Consider the following 27,664-nt stretch of genomic DNA (forward strand, 5'->3'; position numbering starts at 1 on the left):
CTCGTATTTTGCATACTGAGTTCAGTAAATTATAAAATCCTTTCGCTGTAATATTTTAGCGAAAAAAAAAAAAATAAAAAAAACACGTGTTATTGAAGGAAGATGTATGTCTGTTTGTCTGTCTATCAACAAAATATATTATGAATCTATATAAAAAAAAATGTTTATGAAAAATAGAAGAGAATTCCCGCGAACTTAACCCCGTTCCGGTGTCTGGTGGGGTCGATTTACTTATCACAATACTTCGTCTTATATATTTTTCTAAATAATAAAATAGATTTAAATAGTATCATATTATTACATTGAAACTAATTTATAATAATAAATTACAAAAAATTACAAAGTTAAAATTAAAAAACTCAATTAATTTTGAAATTTACGAAAAAATAATTTTTCGAAATATATTTACATAAAAGAGTGAATTTCTTTTTTTCTATCGAAAATTATCTTTTTTTTTTTTCTATAAAATTTGTACAAAAAAAATAGAAAGAGATAGTAAATTTCTATTTTAAAAAATGTTCATTTCAAATTTTTTTTTCATAAATTTCTATTTATTAAGTAAATAACTTTAAAATTAATAAATTTTTTTATCTTTATGATATTGTTTATTCATTTAATTAATTTTTATTATTTTTATATATTTTGACTGATAATTTAGATTGACGGTGGTGACAATCCAAATGTTACATACCTACATATTGACAATAAAATTGAAATAACAATTTACACTATTGATTAATTTGTGATAATTAAAATCACCACTTGTGGGTGAATTATTTTTCGACAATAAAAAAACCCAATAATAATAATAAATCTAAAAAATAAATACATAACACCAGTACAAAGTTCTAAATCGAATCTCACATACTCGATTGAAGTTTGAAAACTTCCATACATCATGAAATTATTACTCAATATTATGTGTTCATCTAGAAATACATACACATTATGTATTTAAGATGTAGATGATTTAATTTTTTTTTTTATTATTTCATTTTATTATCATTTAAAATAAAAAAAACCAGAATTTTTTTTATCCTATGTTTACTCATACATATTTTTTTTTTGTTATTTTCAACAACAGGAAATTAATTATCTTATTTAAAAAAAAAAAATTGACTCATTGTGATTTAAAAAATAAAAAAATAATTTGACACGTGTCTTGATGAAGATTATTAAGAATATTTTGGTTTAATTTTTTTTTTGGCAAATAATTTCCTCATATATATTTTTTATTATTATTATTTTTATAATTTTTACGTAACTTTTATCCTCGTGTATTTTTGTTGGTAAAATTCCACCACCTGATATTATCAGTAATTGAGTTATTTTATAAATTTTATTTATTTATTTATTTATTATTTGAAATAGTGATTTAAATTTAATCAAGGAGTCTTATCATGCTGGGAATATATATATTTTTATAAAAAAAAAAAAAATAATTATGTACGAGAGTAATGAGTCATTACAGTACAGTGACATTCCCCTGTGAATAATTATCATGATTATTTTTATATTATATTTATATTATAGTTGACATGAAAATATGTAAATAAACCAATGCAGACATTGCTGCGATAAATTGATATCGGTTGCTTGAACTAAGAAATTAAATATATGTATGTAAATGTGTGGATAATTGTTTATTTATTTTATAATAATATTGAATTGAGAACACAGTTATGCACCCTGTTGTTATTTATACATGTATCAGATAATATAAATTATAATAAATATATGAAATTTATGAAATGTAAAAATATTTTTCTATATTAATAAAATACATTTTTAACTTTGATGAAATAATAATTATTTTACTATTAAATTATTGTTTTATTATTTTAGAAATTTTTTTTTTACATGGCATGTTTGCTTTGTTTAAAAAAATATTTTTTTTTCGGAAAGAAATCATTTTTTTTTGGTATAGCGGATTAAAAAGTAAAACAAACTGGATTTATCAAATTTTTGAAATATTTATAAATATGCACTTGTATTTTGAAATTAACTAAAAAAAAAAATTATTTATGTCGTTATTTTTTATGGTTTTAAGGGAAACATTTACTTTTACAATTAAATAATATTATTTATCATTAAATTTTCATTGTCAAAATGATTTTATCAAATTTTGTTTGCTACTACTGTCCTAAATTGACATCCGTTTTAATGCTTATTTGATTTCATATACTATAAAAAAAAAATAAAAAAAAAAAAAATATGATAAATTTGTGAATGAAATAATGTGTTTTTATGAATAACAATAAATTGTATTTAATTTTTTTTTTTTCATATCATTATCACTAATTTAAAAAATGAAAAAAAAAAACTAAAAATCTATAATTAGCAGAATATAAAAAATAATTTATATAATTTATTATAATTTAATAAAATAAAAAAAATTATTAAGTGGTATTTTTTGTAAAACCAATTTTTTTAATTTTTTTTGTTACATAATAATTAAAAAAAATTTATAAATTTATTTTAATAAACAAGTTACAAGTAAGTAATTTATCTAATTCAAATTTTAGAATTATTTTTTTTTTAATTAAACAATAATTAAAATTTAATTTTTATAATATTAAAAAAAAAAAAATAATAATTAAAAATATTATTTAATAAACTAAAATTAAACTAATTTAAATTAATTTTTTTTTTTTTCAATATAAATAATTTATTAATTAATTTAATTTAAATTTCTGAAATTTAACTATTTTAAAATACAAAAAAATAATTTAATAATTCATTATAATTTAATAAATTAATTACTTTTATAAATTTTTATATTTTCCATTATAAAATATTTTGTAAATTCAATTTCTATTCTCTTTTTTTTTTTTTTTTAAATAAAATTATTTATATATTTAAAAAAAAAAAACAAATTATTAAAATGATAAAAAATTTTTATTTATTTATTTATTCTGTTTTTCTACCTGATAGAAAGTAAACAAATGTTTGGTTCTTAATCTTTAGTGGTTGTAATAAATGGTTGTGCCGTCTGCAACAATCAACCATAATGCCAACAAGACACAAAACCCATATTATTGGTGCTGTTTGAAAATATATATAGTTTTAAAGTAAGCACGTGTTTAAACCACGTTGTTGTTTATTCAAAAATTCCATCTTTATTTATCATTCAACAACTACAATACAACACATCTTTATTCTTTTTACATATATATATTTAACTATACTTTTATCAATATTTAATTCCCACCATTATCACCACCACTATTCAACATATTTTTTTTGCCTTGTCTTTAAGCTCGTTTGGTCATATAAGAAGACTCTTTCATGATAAAATTTAGAGAAAAGAGAAATATAAATTCATCTTAACATTTAGTAGAACCGAAGTACCGGCAAACGTCGGATCTCTTCGATTTCTGTTCAAATTCATTATTCATCATCTCAAATATAATATAATTATACTTTTTTTTAAAATAATATTAAAGTCTTATTATCAATAAATAATTATAAATTTATAATAATTCGTATATATAAGTAAATAGAAAAATTTTTTAAATTAAAAAAAAATTAAAAGTAAAATTTCGATCATCTATTTTCTTTGTGAATATTTAAATATTATTTAAAAATTTTTTTTTTCTTAATTTTATTTTTATTTATATAAAAACAAGTATGAATAAAATAAATAAAAATTAATTTTCAACGAGTCTCAAGTGTGTTGTTTATTGCAAAAACGAAAAAAAAAAAAAAGAAAAAAAAAAAATCAATAATAAATTATTTAAACAAGTGTTTGAAGTTTTAATAATGTTTAATTTAAATTACAAGTGTTTAATAATAATTTTATTAACAATATATTGTGTTAAATCACAATCATCACATGAATTTCATCATAGAAAACGTTGTTCACGTGTATTATCTGATGCATTATCATTATTATGTGGTAAAATATACAATATGCCAAGTGCATCACAATTTGATGATTCAAATGGTCCTGGTATTGTTGAAGAATGCTGTTACCATGCATGTAGCGTATCACAATTAGAAAAATATTGTGGTAATCCAACGAGTAATAAATCAGAACAATCACAGTTAGTATTATTTTATAAATATATATTTTTAAAATTATTGATAAATATTTTTTTTTTTCATTTATCAAAGAGTGGAAAAATTAAAAAAATATTGTCTTAGGCAAATAAACATTTCAAGGATAATTTATATATTGATAATAGCTGTTACCAAGGCAATTAAGATTTGCTTGTACTTTTTTTATTTATTTTAATTATAATATATAAATATATATATTTAAATTAAAATTAACAGCTGAATGACTTGTTAGTGATGGATGAACCGCCTCGTCGTTATCATCCTGGCGCCCAACTTTTTTATCAAAATTTTTCACACTCCCAAAGAGACTGAGAGACATAAAGAGTTCATGGCTTTAATCTGAATCATTTGTTTTGTCTCTTAGTTTAAAGAACAAAAATTTTTCATGAATTATAAAAATTATTAATTGAAAAAAAAAAAAAAACATTGGTGGTGATTTAAAATATATATTTCAATCAATTGGTCTGATGATGATGATGATGATAATTGGCGTGTATTTTTAAACAAGTATTTAAAAAAAAAAAAATCAAGGGGAAATAAAATTGCAATACCAGGGTCATAATTATAAGATAATCCATCAATTAAAATTTTTTTTTTTTATTTCAATTAATTTTTTTTTTTATAACAACCAAAATATTCATTGATAGATGGAGAATTTTTTTTTTATTTCAAGAGGACATTGATATCAAATAAATATATGCTTCAATTGTTTTTTAATATATTTTATTTCATTTTTTTTGTTACAGAAAAGATACTTGAGAATGAACTCAGGGCACTGCACTGGACATGCTTACAAAGTTCAACATACATCAGCTAAAAGTAAATCAATTTTTTTTTTTTTATTTTATTTTTAATAAAACATTTTTTTATATTTAAAAAATTAAGTTATCATTCATTATTTTAAATATAATTTATTAATTCATTTATATACTTACATTGTGATATTTTTATTTTTTTTTCATTGTAGAATTCATATAAATAAGTTTTATTCACGATTGATGATCAAATATTCAAGAAAAAAAAAAATTCAAAGAGGTCAAGCTTTTATCAAATAAACCTTCAAAAAATGTATAAAAGCAAATTTTGCTTTTCTATGTATTTTATGTTCGTCAAAAAAAAAAAGAAAAAAAAAAAAAAAAAAACGATAAACTTTACAGTAAAGTGGTGATAAACAAGATTAAGATTTTATCAATTTTTAAATTTTATTATTTTTTCATAAAACTCATAAACCCCACATGGGTTTGAACAACATTAGCGATCGATAATCATTTTTATAGATAAAAATAATAATAATAATAAATATATATTAATCATCTAGAAATTACTATCACAATAATTTTATAATTTATCATTGAAAATAATGTGTGATACTTGTTGTTAAGGTTACATAATATTTCTAAGTAATTTTCATTTTTTCGATATTTTTAAAAAAATTGATAAAATGAAAATCTCATTAGTATTAATTATTTAATCATTTGAGATGATGAATGAATGTGTAAGTTGTAAATAAATAATTGTTTAAAAATATTTAAAAAATATGAAATTTAATTTTTTCTGTATTTAATTTTATTACCTTTGTTTATTTCCTTTTATTAATTGTTTGTTTATTTAATGTTAATTGTTTTTTTATTATTTGTTTAAAAATACAATTGCTGTGTTTGTCTGATTTTTATATTTTTTGTCACGCGTAATCATCATGCCTGCACGTGGCTATCTATCATCAAAGAAAATCTGCCAAAAACATAACAGCAAATCCAAAGTCTAAAATAAAAAAAATACCTCTAAGACAATAACATAATATGTTTGCGTAATATAATAATCTCAATGAAAAAAAATAAAATTTAAAAATTCCATTGATTTTATATGTTTTTTTAGACAAGATCATTCTACGGAAATTTTTTTTAATCAAACCTATTAAACTGTTATCGAGATTATCAATATAACAAGTGTTTAGATCAAGTTTTATAGAAAAAATAAAAGAAAAATAAAATTTAGACTGTTAAAAAATTAATCGTTGATAAAAAATATTTTTTTTTTAAAATTTATATTAATGTTGAATTGTTTTATAAATTACATTATTTGAATTTTTTAAAATTATTTTTTATAAATATTTTGAATATGTATTTATTGTTTAAAAATTAATTAATAAAAAAAAAAATGGGCATACTTTAGATGACTGTAAAAAAGCACACGTCGTTTAATATTACGAAAATTTAATAAAATTATTTTAAAAAACAACTATTAAATTAATTTCTTGAACAAGTTTTAATAATGATATGAAATTATTTTTTTTAATTAATTTTTCTTCCTGTTTTTTTATTAAACAAACATTTATTTTACTGCAAAATTTATCAACAAATAAACAGGTAAATAAACAATATAATTCAAAATAAAATAATGAATATTATAATGGTATATTAATTCAATTTAATTTAATATTAAAACAAAAAGTTCATAAAATTATAATTAAAAAAACTAAATGAAAAGACATGTCAAGGTTTTCATTAATAAATAATAACAAGACCAAACAAATCAACAATATGAAAATAATAAAATGAATTAAATATAAATAAATAAAAATAGAGCAAAAAAATAAACAGAATATCCATTAATTTTTTTGAATTTGTTCTTCATTACCACATGTCGATAATAAATTTTACACTGCCATCTATCGTATATAAAAAAAATTTCCAATTAAAAAAATTTCCACCGCTCCTTGATGCCGACAGTGCGGGGGGTGTCAAAAAAAAAAAAGAAGGAAAAAAAACACATAAAAAAGTAAGTAAAAAAAAAAAAAACATAAAAAAATAAAAGTGCCCTCCCCTGGGTTAGTTGTTCAACACACCAAACAGACAAAACGAAACAAATAATGGCTGACTTTGTGTTTTGTTGAAATATAATTCAGTGAGTGCTACTAATTTTAATTATAAAACCCGTGATGTTATAACAATATAATAATAATACATGATATTATCATAGCCAAGTGTATAAAAAATAAAACTTTAAAAATTATTAAACATTACATCAGAAAAATCATATCAATTGACAAATTATTACCGGTTTTCGTTGTATGTCTCAACATTGAAAAATTCGTGGAAATATTATTAAAAAAAAAAAAAAACCATTTATCCATAAAAAACACCAAACAAACAACTATAAACATCAAAAATAAAAAAAAAATTTATAAAATTAAAAAATAAACAAATCAAACAAAAAAAAAAACAAACAATTTTTTTTATATTTTGTTATTGTTCATCGAAAAAAAAAAAAAATAAATAATTGCTGATACACTGAATTTATTTTAGTGCTTAAAAAAATAAATAAATATGATGAAATAATAATAACAATAAAAAATATTTACGTCAAAAAAAAAAAAAAAAAATGTAAATAAATATTAAAAAATGTCTGATTATTTAAGTGTTATTATTTGTTGAAAAAAAAAAAATGATTATTAAGAGTTTATTTAATAATCAACAAAAAAAAATATAATAATAATGAATCATAGTAATAATAGTGGTATGAATCATTACATTGATGACTCAATGAATATTACAAAACCCATCATGATGGTTGAAATACCAGAAACATTGAGTTATGATTATTGGTTTACAAAAAGAGCTAGTGATTTTGTTGAGTTGACATGTCTATTGCCAAATGGTGTTGTTGTACCACTTGAAACAAATAGAAATTCAACATTAGCTGAAATAAAAGATGTAAGTAAAATTATATCTTGGAACAAAAAATAAAAAGCAAATACTTTCCTTATGTTGTTTATTTAAATAATTTAATTTTTTAGGAACTTTGGGATGAGGCAATTAAATATCCACTTCAAGTTCAATTAAATAATTCGGAATCATATTTATTTTCATGTATAAATAGTACAAATGCTGAGGCAATTGAATTACGTGATGAAAGTAGACGTTTATGTGATGTTAAACCATTTTGTTCAGTACTCAAAGTTATTAAACAATTAAGTAAAAAAACAGAGGAACATTTAGATTCAGATATTAGTTTACTTATTGGTAAAGGTTTACATGAATTTGATTCATTACAAAATACTGAGGTTAATGATTTTCGTAAAAAATCAAGAGTACTTGGTGAAGAAATAGCATTAGCTAGAATGAATTATAGCTGGGAGGAAAAAGTACGTTATCAATATCCATCAAGGCTATCAACAAGTGATGATATACCTAAAACTGTACTTGATAAAATTAAAGATGGAAATATTGTACTTGTTACTAAATTTGAACATACTGAGGTGAGATAATATTTATATTTATTTTTCATTATAAAAAAGTATAAAAAAATTAATTAATAGAAAAATATATTTTACAAAGGTTTTTTTGATTTACTTGATACAAAAATTATTGGATATTTTGGAGTTGATTGTTGACGTTTAAGAATTTTTGGCTCTGGATCAATAGTATCATCACTGAATCTCAATATTTTTTTATCTTGTTTTGTTGTTGTTGTTGTTTTTATGCTTGAAGTAGTATTTTTATTTTGTAAATTAGCTTGATTAGATATTGGTGATGATGGCTTGATGAAAATTGAAGGACAATTTTGAATATTAATTGTTGATGGTGCCAATATTGTTTCTTCAATTGTTTCATTCATGACAATTGTTTGCTCAAGTGGTAAATTTTTATTGTCATTATCATCAGTGTTGTAATTTTTATTATCAATCATTGAATAATCTGTTATTGTTTGAGTTAAATTTAATTTTTTTGGTAGTAATTTATCAAGTGTATATTCACTTTCATTAATAACACTTGGTATTTTATGAGTTATATCAAGTGTTTCTTCTAATTTTGGATTTTTAGATAAACTTTCTTTTAAAATTTTTTGTATTTCATCATTTTTTGGATCTGAATTTGATTCCAAGTACATTTTTATTGATACAAGCTGTGCTTCACTTGACATTGCTTTACATCTCCAGTATCTTAGCTGTCTTCCCATTTTGTGTTTCATTTCTTCTTCAAGTACAGCATTTATTGATACATTTTCTAGCTGTTTTTCTAAGCTTTCAATTTCATTTTTTTTTGTCTCAACAAGTGATTGAAAGAAACTAAATTCATCATTAATTGGTATCATTTTTTGTTCTTCAAGATTTTTAATTATTTTTAATTTATCTTTTAGCTTTATTTCCAATTCTGTTATACGATTTTTATATTTATCTGATAAATTTATATTTTGTTGAAGTGTTTCAACAGTATCATCTTCAAATTTACGTAGTACAGCAGCAAGTTCAGCTTTTAGAGATTTTATTTCTCTATTTTTATCATCAACAATTTTTTTTGCTTCGTAATATTTTGTTTTCATTGAAGTCATATTGTCAAGCATCTTTTGACGACGATCTTCAACTTCTGCAAATAATGAGTTACCTAAAAAACAGCATAAAATAATAATTAAAATTATTATTTAAATTTTCTTTAAGATTAAAAGAATAAAAATATTATTTACCTTTGCAATTTGCATTTGCTGGAACATTTTTAATTGATTCTAATTCAATTTTACATTCAGCAAATTCATCTTTAATTGTTTCTAACAATGTATTTTTTTCCAACAATTGAATCTTTGTTGAATCAAGAATTTCACGTAGCTCAGATATTTCATTTGAAGAGTGTTTATTATACTCTTCAAGCTCTCTACAAATAGCATCTTTTTGTGACAATTGATCAATTAAATTTTGCATTTGTTGATGCAACAATGATGAGTCATCAACAACAGTTGATTCACATTCAGTAACTGATAATTCTTCAATTTTTTCATAACTTTTTTTTAGCTTTAATTTTAATTCTTCAATTGTTTCTGTTTTTTTTGTTGATTCACTTTCAAGATCTGAAAGACGAACAAATAAATCTTGTTTTTCAGCAGCATGCCTAAAATTTTTTAAATAAACAATTTATTCATTTATTAATACAAAATATATACTTCTAAAAGAGCAACATACTTTTCTTCAATTTCATGAATTTTTTGTTTCATAACATCTTGATGTTTCTTGACAATTTGCTCCAAATTTTCATTACTTTCTTGCAATTCATTCTGTATTTTATGTTCAACATTTAATTTACTCTGCAATGAATGTAAATCTTGTTGATATTGTTCATTAACAATTGCAAGATTTGTTATTTGTTTTTTTAAATTATCAACATCATCATCTTCATCATACTTGGCTCCATCAGTTTTATTTAATTCAGCAGCATACTCATAAGTCGACTCGTTTGTCATTTTTAAGAGGTTATATTTCAACTATGCTATAAACAACAAAAATTCCATCAACTAAAACTGTAAAAATATTTAAATATCATTGAAAAAAATTTATCAACAAACAAATACTATTAAAAAAATTCATCATCAACAATTACAACTTACAATTTGACATTTACAACAAACAAACAAACAAACAATCTAACAAATTCGCTTTTTTTTTATTTTTATTTTGAATAAAAATATTGTACCCCATAATGGGGGCACATCTCTCCCCTCCATCATTAAAACTCTATCGATAAAAAAGTTTTCCTCTTGAAAAAAAATAATTAATTTAAATGTTTTTTAAATTTTTCAGGCAACAACATTTACATTTCAAATAGCACATACATCAACACCACATCAATTAATTGTACAATTTCTAACAAAACGTGCAAATCGTCAATTATCAAAAGTTGAAGAAAAACCAAATGATTTTTGTTTAAAAGTATGTGGCCAAGAAGAATATTTAATTGGTAATTATCCATTAATAAATTTTATATATATACAAGAATGTTTATCACGTGATGTAACACCAATAATTGTTGTTGTTAATAGTGATACAATTGACATTGATAATAATAGCAATAATAATGATATTAAATTAACACCAACAACATCAACATTACGTCCAAATAATAAAAATAAACGTGAATCAGCATGGAAAATAAAAGATAAATTTAAATTTACTGTTAATAATATATCACGTTTAAATTCTGATGCTGAACAACGTACTGTTGAAATAGTATTACAAGCTGGTTTATTTTATGGTGGTAAATCATTATGTGAAAGTCAAAAAACCAAAGAAAAAATTGTCAATGCTGCTGGTAATTGTGAATGGGATAATGAAATATTAAATTTTGATATATGTATATGTGATATACCACATAATGCTAGATTATGTTTTGTACTTTATGAAATAAGTAAATCATCAAAAGGTGCTGGTGGACGTAGATTAATAAAAGATCCAAAACAAGAATATTTTATGAATCCATTATCATGGGTTAATACAACTGTTTATGATTTTAAATCACAATTTAAAAATGGCTCAATAATATTATACACATGGGCATACGTTGAAGATATACAAAATGAAGATTTATTAAATCCACTTGGTGCTGTTGTATCAAATTCACGTGTTAATTGTGCAGCAGCAATAACATTAACATTTCCAAATTTATGTAACAACAATAAAACAGTTGAGTATCCATCATTTGATAAAATTATTGCATACGCAAAAGCATTACGTGATAATAAATTGTTAATAAAAAATAACAACAACAATAACAGTAACAACAACAATAATAGCAGTAGCAACAATAATGATAGTAATGATGTCAATGATAATTATGATAATGACAACAGCAGTAGTTTATACAATGAAATAATTATAAATAGAGATGACACAAAACAAAAATTAATAATTGAAAAAATTAATAATGATGATAATCCAAATAAATTACAACAATTTGAAAAAATAAAATTGTTAGCTGAAAGTGATCCATTGCATGAGTTACATGAACAAGATAGAAAAACAATATGGGCAATGAGAACACATATATCACATCAAATACCAACATTATTATCAAAATTATTACATTGTTTTGAATGGAATGATCATGAAGATGTTGCTGAAGCAACACTACTTGTAAGTACATGGCCAAAATTACCAGTTGAAAAAGCACTTGAATTACTTGATTATGCATATGCTGATAGAACTGTTAGAAGTTTTGCTGTAAGTTGTATTAAAGATATATCTGATGATGATTTAAGTTTATATTTACTACAACTTGTACAAGCACTTAAACATGAAAATTATTTATATTGTGATTTAACAGAATTTTTATTACGTCGTGCATTAAATAATCAACGTATTGGACATTTTTTATTTTGGCATTTACGATCTGAAATGCATGTTAAATCAGTATCAATTAGATTTGGTTTAATATTAGAAGCATATTGTCGTGGTTGTCAAAAACATATTATAACATTACAAAGACAAGTTGCATTTTTAGATATATTAAAAACATCATCTGAACAAATTAAACTTAAAAAAGATCGTAAAAATGCATTACTTGGTTTAAATGATCAATTAAAAGATTCATATTATGAAACATCATTGACAAATATATTGTGTCCAATTGAACCTGGTATTAGATTAAAAAAAATAAAAATTGATAAATGTCGAATAATGGATAGTAAAATGCGTCCATTATGGCTTGTATTTGAAAATTCTGATCCATTTGGTGATGATGTATTTATTATAATGAAACATGGTGATGATTTACGACAAGATATGTTGACATTACAAATGTTAAGAATAATGGATAAGCTATGGAAACGTGAAGGTCTTGATTTTCGAATGAATCCATATCATTGTATATCAACTGAAAATAAAGTTGGTATGATTGAAGTTGTCTTGGAAGCTGATACAATTGCAAATATACAAAAAGAAAAAGGTATATTTACAGCAACATCAGCATTTCGTAAAGAATCATTATTATCATGGTTAAAAGATCGTAATGACAGTGAAGTATCATTAAATAAAGCAATACTTGAATTTACATTGAGTTGTGTTGGTTATTCTGTTGCTACATATGTACTTGGTATTGCTGATCGTCATTCAGATAATATTATGCTTAAAAAAAATGGACAATTATTTCATATTGATTTTGGTCATATACTTGGACATTTTAAAGAAAAATTTGGTATACGTAGAGAACGTGTACCATTTGTATTGACACTTGATTTTGTTCATGTTATTAATAAAGGACAAACTGGAAAAGAACAAGTTAAAGAATTTCAACAATTTCGAGATTATTGTGAAAGAGCATTTCTTATATTGAGAAAACATGGAAGTTTTATATTGTCATTATTTGCAATGATGATATCAACTGGTCTACCTGAGTTATCATCAGAAAAAGATCTTAATTATTTACGTGATACATTGGTACTTTCAATGACTGAGGATGAAGCTAAAAAACATTTTCGTAAAAAATTTGATGAAGCATTGTGTAATTCTTGGAAGACTTCACTCAATTGGACATCACATAATATGGCTAAAAATAATAAAGTCACGTAATCAATTTAATATTTATAAATCATCAATAATTATAAATAATAATTGTGATCTCAGGAAGACTGCAAGTGCTCAGAAAAAACTTGATTCAAGTATGATTCAATATTATTAGATATATTTTTTAATTTTAAAAAGACAAAATAATTCAATTTATATATATTCTTTAATTTTTTTTTCTTTTATTTATTTTGTTTTTCTTGTTAATTTAAAATACAAATTAATATTTGTAAAATAATAATTGCTATGTAAATTGGCGTTAATTAATTTAGTCGTTTTTTTTTTTGTTTTTCTTTTAAGATTAATGGGAATAATTTAAAGAAAATGCGTAGGCATGAATTACCATGCCAATAAAAATTAGTGCCAATAATATAATTAATAAATATATCGTATTCAAACAATAATTAATAAATAAATAATATTGTTGATCACATTTTTCAAGACTGATATTCATCAACGTGCATTTCAAGTTAGACAATTGAATTTATCAACAAATATAAAGTTTGAATACCATTGATTTTAAAAAAAATTTAATCTGTTGCATTTTTATGCTCAAATTGCAGATAATTTATAAATAATTATAAATATTTAGTCAAAAGTAATAGAGAAAAGAAAAAAACGAAAATTGTAAAAAGTTAATATTATTCATATGATTAAGAGTAAATAAATAATTAATTTAATGACAATGCAATTAATAAAAAAATCGAAACATTTGACGAAAAAAATAACATGACATGTCAAAAGAAAAAAAAGTTATATAAATTTCCAATGAAGATAAAAATCAATCAATAAATTTTTATAAAAAGAAAAAAAATTTACATGAGAATATAAATTGTTTAAGCATCACAAAATATGTTGGATACAAAAAAAAAAATAAAAAAAATAATCATCACTTGTTACTGAACGAATAAAAACACTAAAATTTATTTTGACTATACATATATAAATATTTATTTTAAAAATAAATAATGTCATGAAGTGTTTTTTTTTTTTTTTTTTTTTTTCTTCTGGTGACTGTGAGAATTCAAATAAATGATTTATTAAAAATTGTTTATTTTAAATAATTGAATTGTAAATTAATCATTAAGATTGTAATTTTAATAAATATATATAATCAATGTAATTGTAAAATGCAAATAATAATATTTATATGATTAATTGGTTTTTTTTTATTTTAAAGTTGTAAATTATTCATCAAATAATAAATGGCTGTTGTTTATTAACACTTGTCACAGTAATATCGCGAACGTTCAACTCCACGCATCATAAATAGCAAAATAATATTTAAAAAAAAATAATAGTAATTTATTAAATCATAAAGGTTTATTATAAATTAATCAACTCGTTAAACTATAAACATTTACTTGAAAAAATATTAATTTTAATTAGCTTAAAGAATTTCTAAATCACCAAGATCAAGTTTTAGTTAGAGATATGCAAAAAAATGTCGCAAGGAGTCTAGTCTTTTTGGAGGTATGTTCATGTTAGAGAAACTATAATAGAGAGTAGAAATAGAAAATAGAGATTGACGCAGGCAATGCCATATTTCTCAGTTGACAGTCCTGATTGGTCGTGCATTCGGTTGTGGCCAATGCTAATTTTTGTTTATGTTTGTTAAAAAATCATAGAGTTTAACAATAATTTTAATGTTTTTTAATATATAATATTAAAGTAAAATAATATCGAAGCTAAAATTCGATACTGGTGATTGGAAATTAATAATTACACCAAATGGATGTTACAGCATGAAATTAAAAAGTAAATTAGAGGTTGAAGAAATCTCTGTAAAAAAAAATAAGGGTGTAAATCAAGATTCATCACGTTCATTTAATAATAAAAGTAAAAAGGTTCGTCCAAAGTAATATATCTACACTTAGAACATGCTCGTAGATTAGATATTGCATTATTGTTATTATAAATATATTATTTATTCTTCTTAGATTTACCCTCAGCATTACGATCATTCATATGTCAAAAATATAATAATTGATTGTGTTAATGATGATTGCTTGGCTGAAATATTCACGTATGTGCCAACATGTGAGAGACCGAAACTTGCAGTGGGTATGATATTATATAATTTCAATATCAATTCTATTTGATTTGAAAATTATTTGGTAATTGATAATTGATACATTTGTATTTTATTTATTTTTTTAGTATGCAAAAAATGGAAAAGAGCCCTTGATGATTCTTGGTTTAATGCCAAAAAACTTGAATTAATTTATTGGCGATGGGATGAGTATCCAAATTGTTTGGAAAAATATCCAACAATTGATGAAAAATTAAGTTTTTTAAAATCACTGTTAAATAATTGTGGTCGTTATTTAACAAAATTAGACTTGACAGCATATGATCATTGTAATATAGTTCCAGTTGTTAATGATTATTGTCCAAACCTCGTGAGACTTCGATTGAGATTCACCTCCATTGACGATGTATTATTATTCAATGCATTTACACGTCTATCTAAACTAAAATCATTAACAATTATATTCCAAAATATGAAAAGTAAATTAATACCTTTGACTTTATTGAATTCATTGAGAAACGTTGCTGATACATTGACTGAACTGAATATGTTACATTTCATCGATCACTACGATGACCGCTGTGATTATCCAAAAGAATTTGACTGTGTAAGTTGTAACTTTTTATTTAAAAAAAAATCAAAAGTATTCTTTTCATTTTTTACATACTTATTTATAATTGTTTTTGCAGGTGATTCGTGAACTAAAATCCCTGAAACGTTTTGAAGATGCTGGTATACACACGTTCCTGGATATATCCACATATATCAGTGATAATAAAATATCTCATTATACCCATAATTTCTATACTCCTTATTCAACTTCTCTATCAACAATCACGGAATTAAAATTACGTATATGGCCAATTCAAGATAATAGTTTGTATAATATTGCTAATACCATTAAGAACTTAAAATTATTATGGGTACGTAGTGACCGGATAACCGATGATGGTGTAGTAGCAATTTCAAAGATGAATAATTTACAATATCTTGGTTTTCTTGGTTCTAATCACGTCACTGATTATTCAATCAAATTGCTTAAAAACATGAAGAGACTAATATTACCTCGTAGCAATAAAATTACTGATTATTCAGTCACAAAAGTTCTCGAAAATTCACCAAATATGGAGAAGCTCTGTGTTATGGGAACAAGTGTGACTGCTAAATTTTTCAAAAAAGCAGCAGAAATATCAAATAATCGAAAAACACATTTGTATTTTTACATTTCATTTATACCTGATATAAAGCAATCTGAATCGCCATATATTAAAATTTTTGTAGCAAAATTCAAGGCCAAATGTTCAACACCTAAAAATTTTATAAAAAAATAGATAAAAGCCATATTACAGAGACTGATATACCACTTGCCTTATTACACGATTTTCAAAAAAAATCATGCCAATTCGTATTAAAGCTATCATGATTTATTAATAAAAAAAATAGTGAGAATAATTTAAAATTAAATGCTTCAATTCTTGCTGTACATACTCAAGGTGTTACGGGTATTAAATTTACAAAAATTAATTTTGGCTAATAAATATTTTTTTTTAATGAATATTGTCATTATGTGTTTTTTTTTTTTCTTTTCTTCTGGCGACTGTAGGATTCAAATAAATAAATATTGTAAATTAATTACGATTGTAATTTTAATAAATATATATAATCATCATAATTGTATAATGCAAATAATAATATTTAAAAAAGATTAATTGATTTTTTATTTTAAATTTATAATTTATTGTTTGACAAATAGTTTATAAATTATTTATTAAACAATAAATAGCAGCTATTTTTAAGGAGATTACAAATAATTTCAATGGTGATATTGAAGGTGTAATAAGAGAAAGAACGTGTATGAAGGGAATAAAATACAGACTCGTGCTGTGTTTTATATTTCAATTGCAGTCGGTGGGTAACACTTGACACAGTCATATCGTGAACGTTCAACTCTATCCATCATAAATAGCAAAATATTAATTAAAAAAAAAAATAATAGTAATTCATTTAATAAATAATAAATATAATCTTTCATCAGTGAAAGTAAATTAAACAAAAAAACCAACAAATATTTTCGTGTAAATAATAAAATTTATTATAAATTAATCAACTCGTTAAACGATAAATATTTAATTGAAAAAATATTAATTTTAATTAGCTAAAAAGTTCATCAATACAATAAACTATTTTACAAAATAATGTAAAATAATATTTAAATTACTTTATAATAATTAAACAGCAAAAAAGAATTGAGCTAATAGAAAATTTTAGAAATTAAATAATTCGAAATGACTGTCACTGAAGAAAAATTACCATTGGTATTATCTGGTCCATCAACATCAGCTGGTAATCAACGAGCTTCGTATAATTCTGTTTCAATAGTAAGTACCAAAATTTTAAATAAAATAAATTAAAAAAAACAAGTACATATGAATATATAAAAAGTAAAAATTGAAGAGACAAAACTAGAAGCCATATTGAAGAAAAAAAAAATGTGGTTTCACCCTTGCAATAAAAAAAAACCCCAAAGGGATTAAAAACTAAAAAAAAAAAAACATTATTTTTTCGAATATTTTATTTCCTTTTCAGAGATACCTTCTAAAAGTAATAAAATTTTAATAAATATTAAATCTTTTAATATATTTCACCATAACATTAAAATTTCTTATCTAAATAATTTTATTTAAATCAATGCTTTCATTCATTAATTCAAAACAATAGTATCTGTTTTTTGCTCTCTTTATTATAAAAAAGTCTCAATAAAGTCTAACTTAATAAATTTAATTTTAAAGAATTCTAATAAATATTTAATTAACAGCATGAAGCAAAAATTAATGATCCAAATGATTTACGAGATAATTCAGAGACTGTTTTACGAATGGATTCAATTTTATCATCAAGAACAACATCAAATTCAATTAATCAAGGTCCTGATAAAATAACATATACATGGAGTGAAGTTAATGGATATGCAACAACAAATAATGGACGTACTTGGAATAGTTTATTTTATCGTAAAAAACCAATTGAACAAAAACACATATTAAAAGATGGTAATTCGATTTTTGTTTTTGTCTCAATCATACCCTGATGAAAATGATTTCTCCGATTTTCTCTAGTAATTCGAATTAAATCGGAGAAATTCGTAGAAAATCGGAGCAACGCGAAGAAAATCGGAGAAATATCGTAGAAAAACTGAAAAATATTGAAGAAAATCGAAGAAATCATTTTCACCAGGGTATCTTTTTAATATTTATATTTAAATTGATTATTTTTCAACAGTTTGTGGTGTAGCATATCCTGGTGAATTATTAGTAATAATGGGTTCATCAGGAGCTGGTAAAACAACTTTATTAAATGCCTTGACATTTAGATCAAGTAGAGGTGTTACTGTATCTGGTACAATGGCTGCAAATGGTAAAAGAGTTACATCAAGTGTACTTACATCAAGAACAGCTTATGTACAACAAGATGATTTATTTGTTGGTACATTAACTGTACGTGAACATTTATTATTTCAAGCAATGGTTAGAATGGATAGACATATACCATATTTACAACGTGTCAAGAGAGTCAATGAAGTTATATCTGAATTGGCATTGACAAAATGTAGAGATACTAATATTGGAATACCTGGAAGAGTTAAAGGTTTATCTGGTGGTGAAATGAAAAGATTATCATTTGCATCTGAGGTACTTACTGATCCACCACTGATGTTTTGTGATGAACCAACATCTGGACTTGATTCATTTATGGCACATCAAGTTGTTTCTGTTCTCAAAGCTTTGGCAGGTAAATAGAATTTAATTTATATTTTTTTTAGCAATTATATCGGAAAAAATTAGAGAAAATTCGGAAAAAATCGGAGAAAATCATAGAAAATTCGGAGAAAATCGGAGAAATAATTTTTACCAGGGTATTTGTTGGTTTTTTTTTTTTTTTTGCAGCCAGAGGAAAAACAATTATTGTAACACTTCATCAACCTTCATCTGAATTATTTACTCTATTTGATAGAATTCTTCTTATGGCTGAAGGAAGAGTTGCATTTATGGGAAGTCCTGAAGATGCTTGTGAATTTTTTAAAAAGTAATTAATTTATATATTATATTTCAATGATAAATAAACAATCTAATTTTTTGTATTAATTTTTTTTTAGTATGGGAGCAGTATGTCCAAGTAATTACAATCCAGCTGATTATTTTGTTCAAGTATTAGCTGTTGTACCAGGTAAAGAATCATCATGTAGACATACAATAAATTCAGTTTGTGATGAATTTCAAAGAAGTGAACAAGGTATAAAAATATCAAATGATGCTGAAATGATACAAGGAGAATTTGAAGAATCACTCAGAGAATCATCAAATAAAACTGGTAATAATCAAACATCATCATCACCTTACAAAGCATCATGGTGTGAACAATTTCGTGCTGTATTATGGAGATCCTGGTTGTCTGTTATCAAAGAGCCAATTTTAATTAAAGTCAGGCTGCTTCAAACATTGGTAAATAATTACTAAAAAAATAATAAATTAATCAGCTTAATAATTTATTTATTTTTCATGCTAAATTACAGATGGTGTCTTTGTTAATTGGATTAATTTATTACGGACAAAAACTTGATCAAGATGGTGTTATGAATATCAATGGTGCATTATTTATATTTTTAACAAATATGACATTTCAAAATGTATTTGCTGTCATAAGTGTATGTATTTTTAATCAAATTAAATCAACGAAATCTATATGAATCAATTTGATGTATTTTTTTTATCAATCAACAGGTATTTTGTGCTGAATTACCAATATTTTTACGTGAACATCGTAATGGAATGTACAGAACAGATATTTATTTTATTTGCAAGACTCTTGCTGAGGCACCAATATTCATTGCAGTACCATTTCTTTTTACAACAATTGTCTATCCAATGGTTGGTCTGTATCCAGATTTTAATCATTATCTTGTTGCTGTTGTTGTGATGATTCTCATAGCCAATGTTGCAACATCATTTGGTATTTATTTTAAAACAAGTATATGTTTTTTTTTTTTTAAATAAATAATTTATATAAAAATTGAGATACTTGAATCTCAAGAATTATGGGATATTTATAACTGTCACATGATAATGTTACCAGTGAGATCACGGTTATCATATTACCGCGAGGTTTTTGCATGAACGATCAATATATTTTCGATGAGTAAATTTTTTTTTTTTGTCATTTAATTGTTTATATTAATTACAGGATATCTTATTTCATGCTCAAGTACAAATATTTCAATGGCATTATCTGTTGGTCCACCTGTTATCATTCCATTTTTATTATTTGGTGGTTTTTTTTTAAACACAGCGTAAGTATTATTTAATTTGCTAATTGTATTTTATTTGTCATGTTAATTTATCATGTTAATTTAGATCTGTTCCATCATATTTTGAGTGGTTTTCTTACTTGTCATGGTTTCGATATGGTAACGAGGCACTTTTAATTAATCAGTGGTCAGAGGTTGAAACAATAGCTTGCACAAGAAGTAATGCGACCTGTCCCAAGTCAGGCCACATGGTTCTTCAAACGTATAACTTTAATGAGGTTCGTGGTCATTCAACTTTATCAAATTTTTTGATATATAATACTTGAAAAATTATATTAAAATATATTTTTTTAAATATTTTTTCAGGAAGACATGTCGATGGATATCATTGGTCTTGTTGTTTTAATTATTAGTTTTAGATTTTTTGCATTTCTCGCTCTTCTCACCAAGACATTTCGTAGAAATTAATGTTTTTTTTTTTTATCAAAGAAAATAGTACTTTAATATGACACATTGATTCAAAATGTATAAATGTTTTTTTTTTGTAATTTTTTATATGTTCTTGATTGTTGAAATAAATATTGAATAATTAAAATAATATTTTATTTATTGGCCTTAATTTATTTACCATAATAATTTAAAATTTTTGTATTTATTTTACTTTTTTTTTCTCCGTTCAATGTACCACAAGTTGTCCTAAAAAGAATTTTGAAATTTTTAATTTTCCAACAATGTTGTTTTCCTGTATGTTGATATGTCTCGATCAATTTGATATCAGTGTCTCAATAAACCGGTTGATAACTACACCGTGCGACCACATGTATATTTTTTTCGATTAATCAATAATTATAATGACAACAATAATATAAAATAACAAAAAAAGAGAAAATCAACGGAAAAAAAAATATAACAATTGCAAAAAAAAAAAAAAAAGTGTGTACTGATACATTATTTAGAAAGAAAAAATTAAATAAATGACAGTTACTAGTTTAAAATGAAAATAGAATCTTTAAACTTTAAGAAAATCAACATGACATTTGATATATATTACATGGTTTTTTTTAAATATCAAATGTTCTTCTCACCTTTGAAATATAAATGAATTTTAATGTAAAAAAAAAAACCATAAAATCAATTAAATAATAAAAAAAGAAAATACAATATGTATTATTTTTATCTGACAGTGTGAGTAACACGGTAGACTTGATTTTTCAATGCTAGTGTAGGGTTTCAGTCTACAATTACGTTAATCCTTTTTTTTTTTTTTTTTCGTAAAATGTATATTTTTATTATTTAAAAATAAATACAAAAAAAAATCAATAATTTATTTTTTATTTTTCAGTATTATAGTTGAAATATTGATGAAATAATTTACATCAATATCTGATATCATCAAGATGACCATGATGATTTATTTTTGGAAAAAATTCATCGAAAAAAAAATTATTTAATAGTCAATTTTGAAGATTAAATCATCTATTGATTAATTTAAATTTTGATCATGATGATTAATTAATTAGTTGATAATTTAAAATCTTATTCACATGAATTTTTTTTTTTTTTTTTCATTCAATGAGGTGTCAAGCAGTGCATGTGTTTCAAGCTCTCCAGTCGTCTCCAGTAACTAAGCGGTTTCGGTCGTGTTGAAAGGCTAAGGTTTCCCATCGAAGTAAAATGAATTGACAAATAAATTAATTAAATAATTTTATATAAAATTATAATTAACATTTTTTTTTTGTGTTAATATATATTCAACAAAATATGTTTAATTTAATGAGAGAAAATAATTCTAGTGGATTTATGATGAAGCCAATGAACCCTGGAACTCCAAATGAAGATGGTGTAACATTATCATGGAAAGATTTATCAATTTATGCAACTGATAAAAATAAAAATATTTATAAACAACTCATAAATAATGGTATGTTTTATTTAAACAATTTTTTTTTAATTTATTTTCTTTTTAAATTTATTTTTTTTTTCAGTGAGGGGTGTTGTTAAACCAGGTGATTTAACAGCAATTTTGGGAGGAAGTGGAGCTGGAAAAAGTTCATTAATGACAGCACTAGCTTTTCGTCCAGCTCGTGAGTTAAAAATTTAATTAAATTATTATTGTATGTATAATTGTTTTTTTTTTTTAACAGCTGGAATGATTGTTCATGGTGATATATCAGTTAATGGATTATGTGTTAATTCATCGTACATGCAACATCATACTGGCTACATGCATCAAGATGATATATTTATTGGAACAATGACAGTGATGGAACACTTGTGGTTCATGGCAAGAATGAAGCTAGATAGACGAATGAAAAATTATGAAATTTGTGATAGAATTGATAATTTACTTCGTCAAGTTGGTTTATTTCATCGAACAAGTGTTACAATTGGTAGTAATGGTGGTGATGATAAGGTTTTATCTGGTGGTGAAAAAAAAAGACTGGCATTTATTACTGAGGTGATTTTTCATTATTAATTAATTGTTATTCAATTGATATTTATATATATATTTTTTTGAAAATTATTATAGTTATTAACTGATCCAAAAATATTATTTTTGGATGAACCAACAACTGGACAAGATTCTTATTCAGCAAGTGTACTCATATCACAATTAACATCATTTGCATCTCGTGGAAAAACTGTATTATGCACAATTCATCAACCAAGCTCATCAATATTTGATAAATTTCATAGAATTATTTTAGTTGCTGATGGTAGAATTGCATTTGCTGGTACTAGAGATCAAGCTCTTCAATTTTTTGCCAAGTAATTATGTTTAGCATTATTATTTTTTAAATTTACATAGACAAAAAATATTAAATTAATTTAAATTTATTTTAGACAAGGCTACAAGTGTCCTAGTAATTTTAATCCAGCTGATTATTTTGTTGCAACACTGGCTATTGCGCCAAGAGATGAAGACAGCAGTCGTAGAACAGCTCAAAGAATTTGTGATGCATTTTTAACAAGTGATTCATGCAAGGAAATTGATGTTACATTACAGCTGGAAGTTCACATGTCGAAATCTTATGATGTAAATTAATTTTTTAATATTTTATTAAATTAAAAAAAAAAAAACAATTTACTTATATATTTTTTTAAAACATTATTTTCAGTGGAGAGTTGATCATTCAAGAACTCGAGATTTGTAAGTAAAAATAAGTCAACTTGTTTTAAATTTAAAAATAATATTAATATTATTTCAGCAAACATCCTAGATGGTGGACAAGATTATTTTGGCTAACACATCGTGGTTTTGTTCAAGTAATTCGTGATCAATCAGTTCAAATTTTAAGAATACTACAAAAAACAGTAATTAAAAAAATAACAAAATAAGACAAATAAAATTCAATTAAAATTAAATTATTAAAATTATTTTTCAGTGTGTTGCAATTATGGCTGGATTATGTTTTGTAGCAGCTGTTAATTTAGATCAATATGGTATACAAGCTGTTCAAGGTGTAATATTTATACTTGTTGCTGAAAATACATTTTCTCCAATGTATGCAACGCTCTCATTATTTCCACAAGAACTGCCATTATTTTTACGAGAATATAGAGCTGGAATGTATTCAACTCATCTCTATTACATCTCTAGAATTATTTCACTGGTAATTTTATTAAAAATATAAAAATATAAATATCAAAAGAAATTGTTTTTTTTTAATTTTTTTCAGACACCTGGACTTGTACTGGAGCCAATGATTTTTACGATAATTATTTACTGGTTAGCAGGTCTAAGAAATTCATTTGAATCATTTTTGTTAACATTATTGGTGACAGTATTTACTATGAATGTATCATCAGCTTGTGGTTGTTTTTTTTCTGCTGCATTTGAGACAGTACCATTGGCAATGGCTTATCTTGTACCGTTTGATTATTTATTGATGATTACCATGGGACCATTTGCTAAATTAAGGTAAAAAAAAAAAAATATAATTCAACGAGCTATTTTATTTATTGAAATAATTTAATTTCAGCTCTTTACCAATTTATATCAATTGGATAAAATATATTTCTTGGTTGTTGCATTCAACTGAAGCAATAACTATTCTTCAATGGCAAGGAATTCATAACATTTGTAAGACTAATTAAACATCATTCAATAAAATAAAAATTAATTAAATTTAAACTAATATTTTAATTGAATTTATAAATATTTAAAAAATATTTTTTTTTAGCATGTGGAACCAGCCAGTCCGAACTCCCTTGTGTAACAGATGGCTCAGAAGTCATTGACATTTATGATTTTGATGAGGATAATTTTTGGAGTGATATCATATCAATGGCTATTATTTACGCGTCATTTCATGTACTTGGTTATTTTTTTCTTTGGCGTAGATGTCGAGCTAAGTAATGATATATATTACTTGAGAAAAAAAAAATAAAAATTATACACATTTTTTAATTGTTTTATACAAGAAGAAAAAAAAAACGAATCATCAATTAGACTTTTTATTGGATTGTATTTAATGTTGTTTTTTTAAATAAAATTTTGTACAATGGTGTTGTTTACATATGAAAAGTATAATCTTAAGAATACTCTGCTTAGAAATATTTTTTTTGTAACAATTATATTTCTTGTGTTGATGATATTCAATTCGTTTTGGAAGAATACGTGAAGTATTGAATTTACGGTACAGCAAAAATGGAAGCATTTGATTTGAAATTATTATTTTTTTTTCAATAAATCATTGTAACTGCACTATGGATTGCGTGATTATTTAAGAGAACCAACAGGAACCAACAAAAAAAAAATACAAATACAAATTGACCCATGCGAAGAAATGAGTGGAAAAATTTTCTCCTCGTCGTCGATTTCGGGAGAATTTCTCCGCGGTAAATTAATTTGTTTCACACGTATCTCTGGGCGTGTTTTTTCTCGGAGAAATATTTTCGAACGTTCCTCCCTCCCAAGTCATTTCGAAAAAAATTTTCATACCTTTCTCCACTCATTTCTCCGCATGAGTCAATTTGGGAAAAATACGAAGTAATCACGGAGAAATTAAGAAGAAATCGCGGAGAAATATTTTCACCGGGATTTTATCATACAATTAGCTTTTTAATTTTTTTTTTCTTTTTAAAAGTTAACATAAAAACGAGGATATTCAATATGAGTTATTGACTCTCGGTATCATTGCCTTATTTCCATATAGCAATTTTTTCTCGATCTTTTAATTTTTTTTCTTGAAGAAGTTTTTTTTGTCAATTTTCTTGTTCAATTTTATTTTCTTCTTGTTCAGATTTATTCTTTTCTTCTCCAATTTAATTTTTTTTCACTCCACTTCTGTAACAAAATAATATTTAAAATTTTTTTAGACGGTTGCTTCAAGGCTGTTACTGTCAGCAAACCATGGAACAAAAGAATTTTCATCAAATTTCTCAGTTAAACCTTTTGGAAAGATGGTTTCATGTACATTTTCAACTGTTGATACTACCACTGGTACCAGAGATCTATTTAAACAAATTTAAAGAAAAAAGATCGAAATTTACCTCGTGGTTTTCCATCATCATTAAATATTATTTGAGACGACTCAATTTTACCAAAATGTGCAAATGCACTGTTAATGAAATCCTTGGTGGCGAATGGTGTTACATTAATGATTTATATGGTTCTCATTGCTGGACCAAGTTGATCATCTGCACTACTACGTCCAGCAGTAGGTTCAAAACCAGGGGGTGGGCCTTTTTTCCGACCACGTGAGTGGATTTTTCTTCCTTTCTTTCCCGTCATTTTTGGAAGGGGTTGAGGATACGGTCACATAATATAAATTCGTCGTAAGCTATATATAGACACAGCTCTGAGAATCAAATTCTTCTTCTTTGAAGGTCACGAGGGCTTTGTCTCATGGTTTTTCCATATCATTAGTTAATAATTTTTAGGACTTTATTTCTCTAAATTGGAAAAAGGACGGTTTATTAAATCTATTGTAACAAATGTGAGAGATAAAAAATTTTTATGGTTCTCATTTTGAGATCATCACGAAATGTACCACCACTTGTTTGAGCAGAAACACCACTTGTGCCAGCAACTACAGTAGATTCATCAACAACTTTTTTTCCACCCCGTCTACTTTTTCTCGTCTTTCCAGTGATATTACATATATGTATAATTATTATTAAAATTTCACGATTGTGTTGCATGTGATGAGAGCTACATGTAGTTTAAATTTCATATTTTTGTCATCATGATAAGAGGATTAAATTATAAATAAACCTCGAAATTATTATTTTTGTATTCTGACTTTTTTTTTTCATTAATTTTAACTCTTTTACCATGATGATAGAATCAGAGAAAATCGGAGAAGTATCGGAGAAAACCGGAAAAATATCGGAGGAAAACGAAAAAGAATCGGAGAAAATCGAAGAAAATCGGAGAAATCATTTTTACCAGGGTATAAATCACACAAAAAAATTAATATCCATTATTAAATGTTGAAAAATAAAAAAATTATTGAGCTTCAAATAATAATATCAGAATTATATTCATATTAACTTTCAAAAGACAATAAGACTATCATTTTTGGAGTCTTAAAATGTATAAGTCCATAAAAAAAAAAAGGTAATGACCAACCTATGTCTGCCTTATATGAAAATTAAATATCAATATTTTTCAATTGCGTATTTTCAAAAAATGACTACGAGGCAAAAAAAAAAAATAAATCATAACTAAAAAATGATTGAAATTTAATATTTTAATTAACTTTTAATATTTTTTTGTTTGTTAAATATAATAATATTTATATTCAACAAACAAAGAAATATTAAAAATTTTAAAGTACCACTTGAAAGTCATGTGTAATTTTTAATTCAAAATCAATTTACATTAATATTTAATGATACAAATACAAGACCACAATGTTAATTTAGCATCAAGCAATGATTGTGATCTTGTATTTGTAACACTAAGTAAAGTGTTTTACTCGGACCACAAAAACTA

General features: G+C 23.9%; 6 protein-coding genes across 12 annotated transcripts; 5 read left to right on the forward strand and 1 right to left on the reverse strand.

Annotated features, from left to right (window-relative positions):
• Window positions 1–3,299: 3,299 nt before the first annotated feature.
• On the forward strand, window positions 3,300–5,218 carry LOC122853309 (insulin-like growth factor III). 2 transcript variants are annotated; one of them, XR_006373903.1, is made up of 3 exons: window positions 3,300–4,046; window positions 4,809–4,881; window positions 5,030–5,218. XR_006373903.1 is itself a non-coding variant. In XM_044153693.1 (2 exons), exons 1-2 carry the CDS (start codon window positions 3,763–3,765, stop codon window positions 4,819–4,821), a joined length of 297 nt encoding a protein of 98 aa, XP_044009628.1. In that variant the 5' UTR covers window positions 3,345–3,762; the 3' UTR covers window positions 4,822–4,955. The 2 variants fall into 2 exon arrangements, 1 of the variants encoding a protein (XP_044009628.1); XM_044153693.1 differs by lacking the exon at window positions 5,030–5,218 and having other exon boundaries at window positions 3,345–4,046; window positions 4,809–4,955.
• A 2,090-nt stretch (window positions 5,219–7,308) lies between these two features.
• Window positions 7,309–13,777, forward strand: LOC122853307 (phosphatidylinositol 4,5-bisphosphate 3-kinase catalytic subunit beta isoform). Of its 2 annotated transcripts, XR_006373902.1 has the most exons (4): window positions 7,478–7,775; window positions 7,859–8,320; window positions 10,631–13,482; window positions 13,688–13,777. XR_006373902.1 is itself a non-coding variant. In XM_044153688.1 (3 exons), exons 1-3 carry the CDS (start codon window positions 7,557–7,559, stop codon window positions 13,391–13,393), a joined length of 3,444 nt encoding a protein of 1,147 aa, XP_044009623.1. In that variant the 5' UTR covers window positions 7,309–7,556; the 3' UTR covers window positions 13,394–13,777. The 2 variants fall into 2 exon arrangements, 1 of the variants encoding a protein (XP_044009623.1); XM_044153688.1 differs by having other exon boundaries at window positions 7,309–7,775; window positions 10,631–13,777.
• LOC122853308 (protein Spindly-like) lies at window positions 8,317–10,567 on the reverse strand. Of its 3 annotated transcripts, none has more exons than XM_044153690.1 (4): window positions 10,438–10,567; window positions 10,016–10,350; window positions 9,526–9,944; window positions 8,317–9,446 (listed from the first exon to the last, which is right to left on the reverse strand). In XM_044153690.1, exons 2-4 carry the CDS (start codon window positions 10,291–10,293, stop codon window positions 8,392–8,394), a joined length of 1,752 nt encoding a protein of 583 aa, XP_044009625.1. In that variant the 5' UTR covers window positions 10,294–10,350; window positions 10,438–10,567; the 3' UTR covers window positions 8,317–8,391. The 3 variants fall into 3 exon arrangements, with proteins under 3 accessions (XP_044009625.1, XP_044009627.1, XP_044009626.1); XM_044153692.1 differs by having other exon boundaries at window positions 8,334–9,446; window positions 10,016–10,319; window positions 10,438–10,565; XM_044153691.1 differs by having other exon boundaries at window positions 8,334–9,446; window positions 10,016–10,344; window positions 10,438–10,565.
• Window positions 13,778–14,940: 1,163 nt separating the features above from the next.
• On the forward strand, window positions 14,941–16,896 carry LOC122853310. The gene is made up of 4 exons (XM_044153694.1): window positions 14,941–15,234; window positions 15,328–15,451; window positions 15,548–16,026; window positions 16,109–16,896. The coding sequence occupies exons 1-4, from the start codon at window positions 15,133–15,135 to the stop codon at window positions 16,748–16,750; spliced, it is 1,347 nt and encodes a 448-aa protein (XP_044009629.1). The 5' UTR covers window positions 14,941–15,132; the 3' UTR covers window positions 16,751–16,896.
• A 424-nt stretch (window positions 16,897–17,320) lies between these two features.
• On the forward strand, window positions 17,321–21,319 carry LOC122853311 (protein white-like). The gene is made up of 10 exons (XM_044153695.1): window positions 17,321–17,797; window positions 18,235–18,469; window positions 18,699–19,208; window positions 19,364–19,502; window positions 19,573–19,918; window positions 19,990–20,121; window positions 20,198–20,426; window positions 20,658–20,763; window positions 20,828–20,999; window positions 21,088–21,319. Exons 1-10 carry the CDS (start codon window positions 17,705–17,707, stop codon window positions 21,187–21,189), a joined length of 2,064 nt encoding a protein of 687 aa, XP_044009630.1. The 5' UTR covers window positions 17,321–17,704; the 3' UTR covers window positions 21,190–21,319.
• Window positions 21,320–22,330: 1,011 nt separating this feature from the next.
• On the forward strand, window positions 22,331–25,430 carry LOC122853312 (protein scarlet-like). Of its 3 annotated transcripts, XM_044153698.1 has the most exons (12): window positions 22,355–22,390; window positions 22,515–22,642; window positions 22,707–22,805; window positions 22,866–23,179; window positions 23,252–23,490; window positions 23,566–23,758; window positions 23,841–23,872; window positions 23,931–24,036; window positions 24,108–24,335; window positions 24,402–24,643; window positions 24,705–24,805; window positions 24,906–25,423. In XM_044153698.1, exons 2-12 carry the CDS (start codon window positions 22,522–22,524, stop codon window positions 25,079–25,081), a joined length of 1,851 nt encoding a protein of 616 aa, XP_044009633.1. In that variant the 5' UTR covers window positions 22,355–22,390; window positions 22,515–22,521; the 3' UTR covers window positions 25,082–25,423. The 3 variants fall into 3 exon arrangements, with proteins under 3 accessions (XP_044009631.1, XP_044009634.1, XP_044009633.1); XM_044153696.1 differs by having other exon boundaries at window positions 22,331–22,642; window positions 24,906–25,430; XM_044153699.1 differs by having other exon boundaries at window positions 22,346–22,642; window positions 23,931–23,988.
• The last annotated feature ends 2,234 nt before the right edge of the window (window positions 25,431–27,664 follow it).

This window comes from Aphidius gifuensis, linkage group LG3, assembly GCF_014905175.1.
Source record: "Aphidius gifuensis isolate YNYX2018 linkage group LG3, ASM1490517v1, whole genome shotgun sequence".
NCBI classification, from domain to species: domain Eukaryota; kingdom Metazoa; phylum Arthropoda; class Insecta; order Hymenoptera; family Braconidae; genus Aphidius; species Aphidius gifuensis.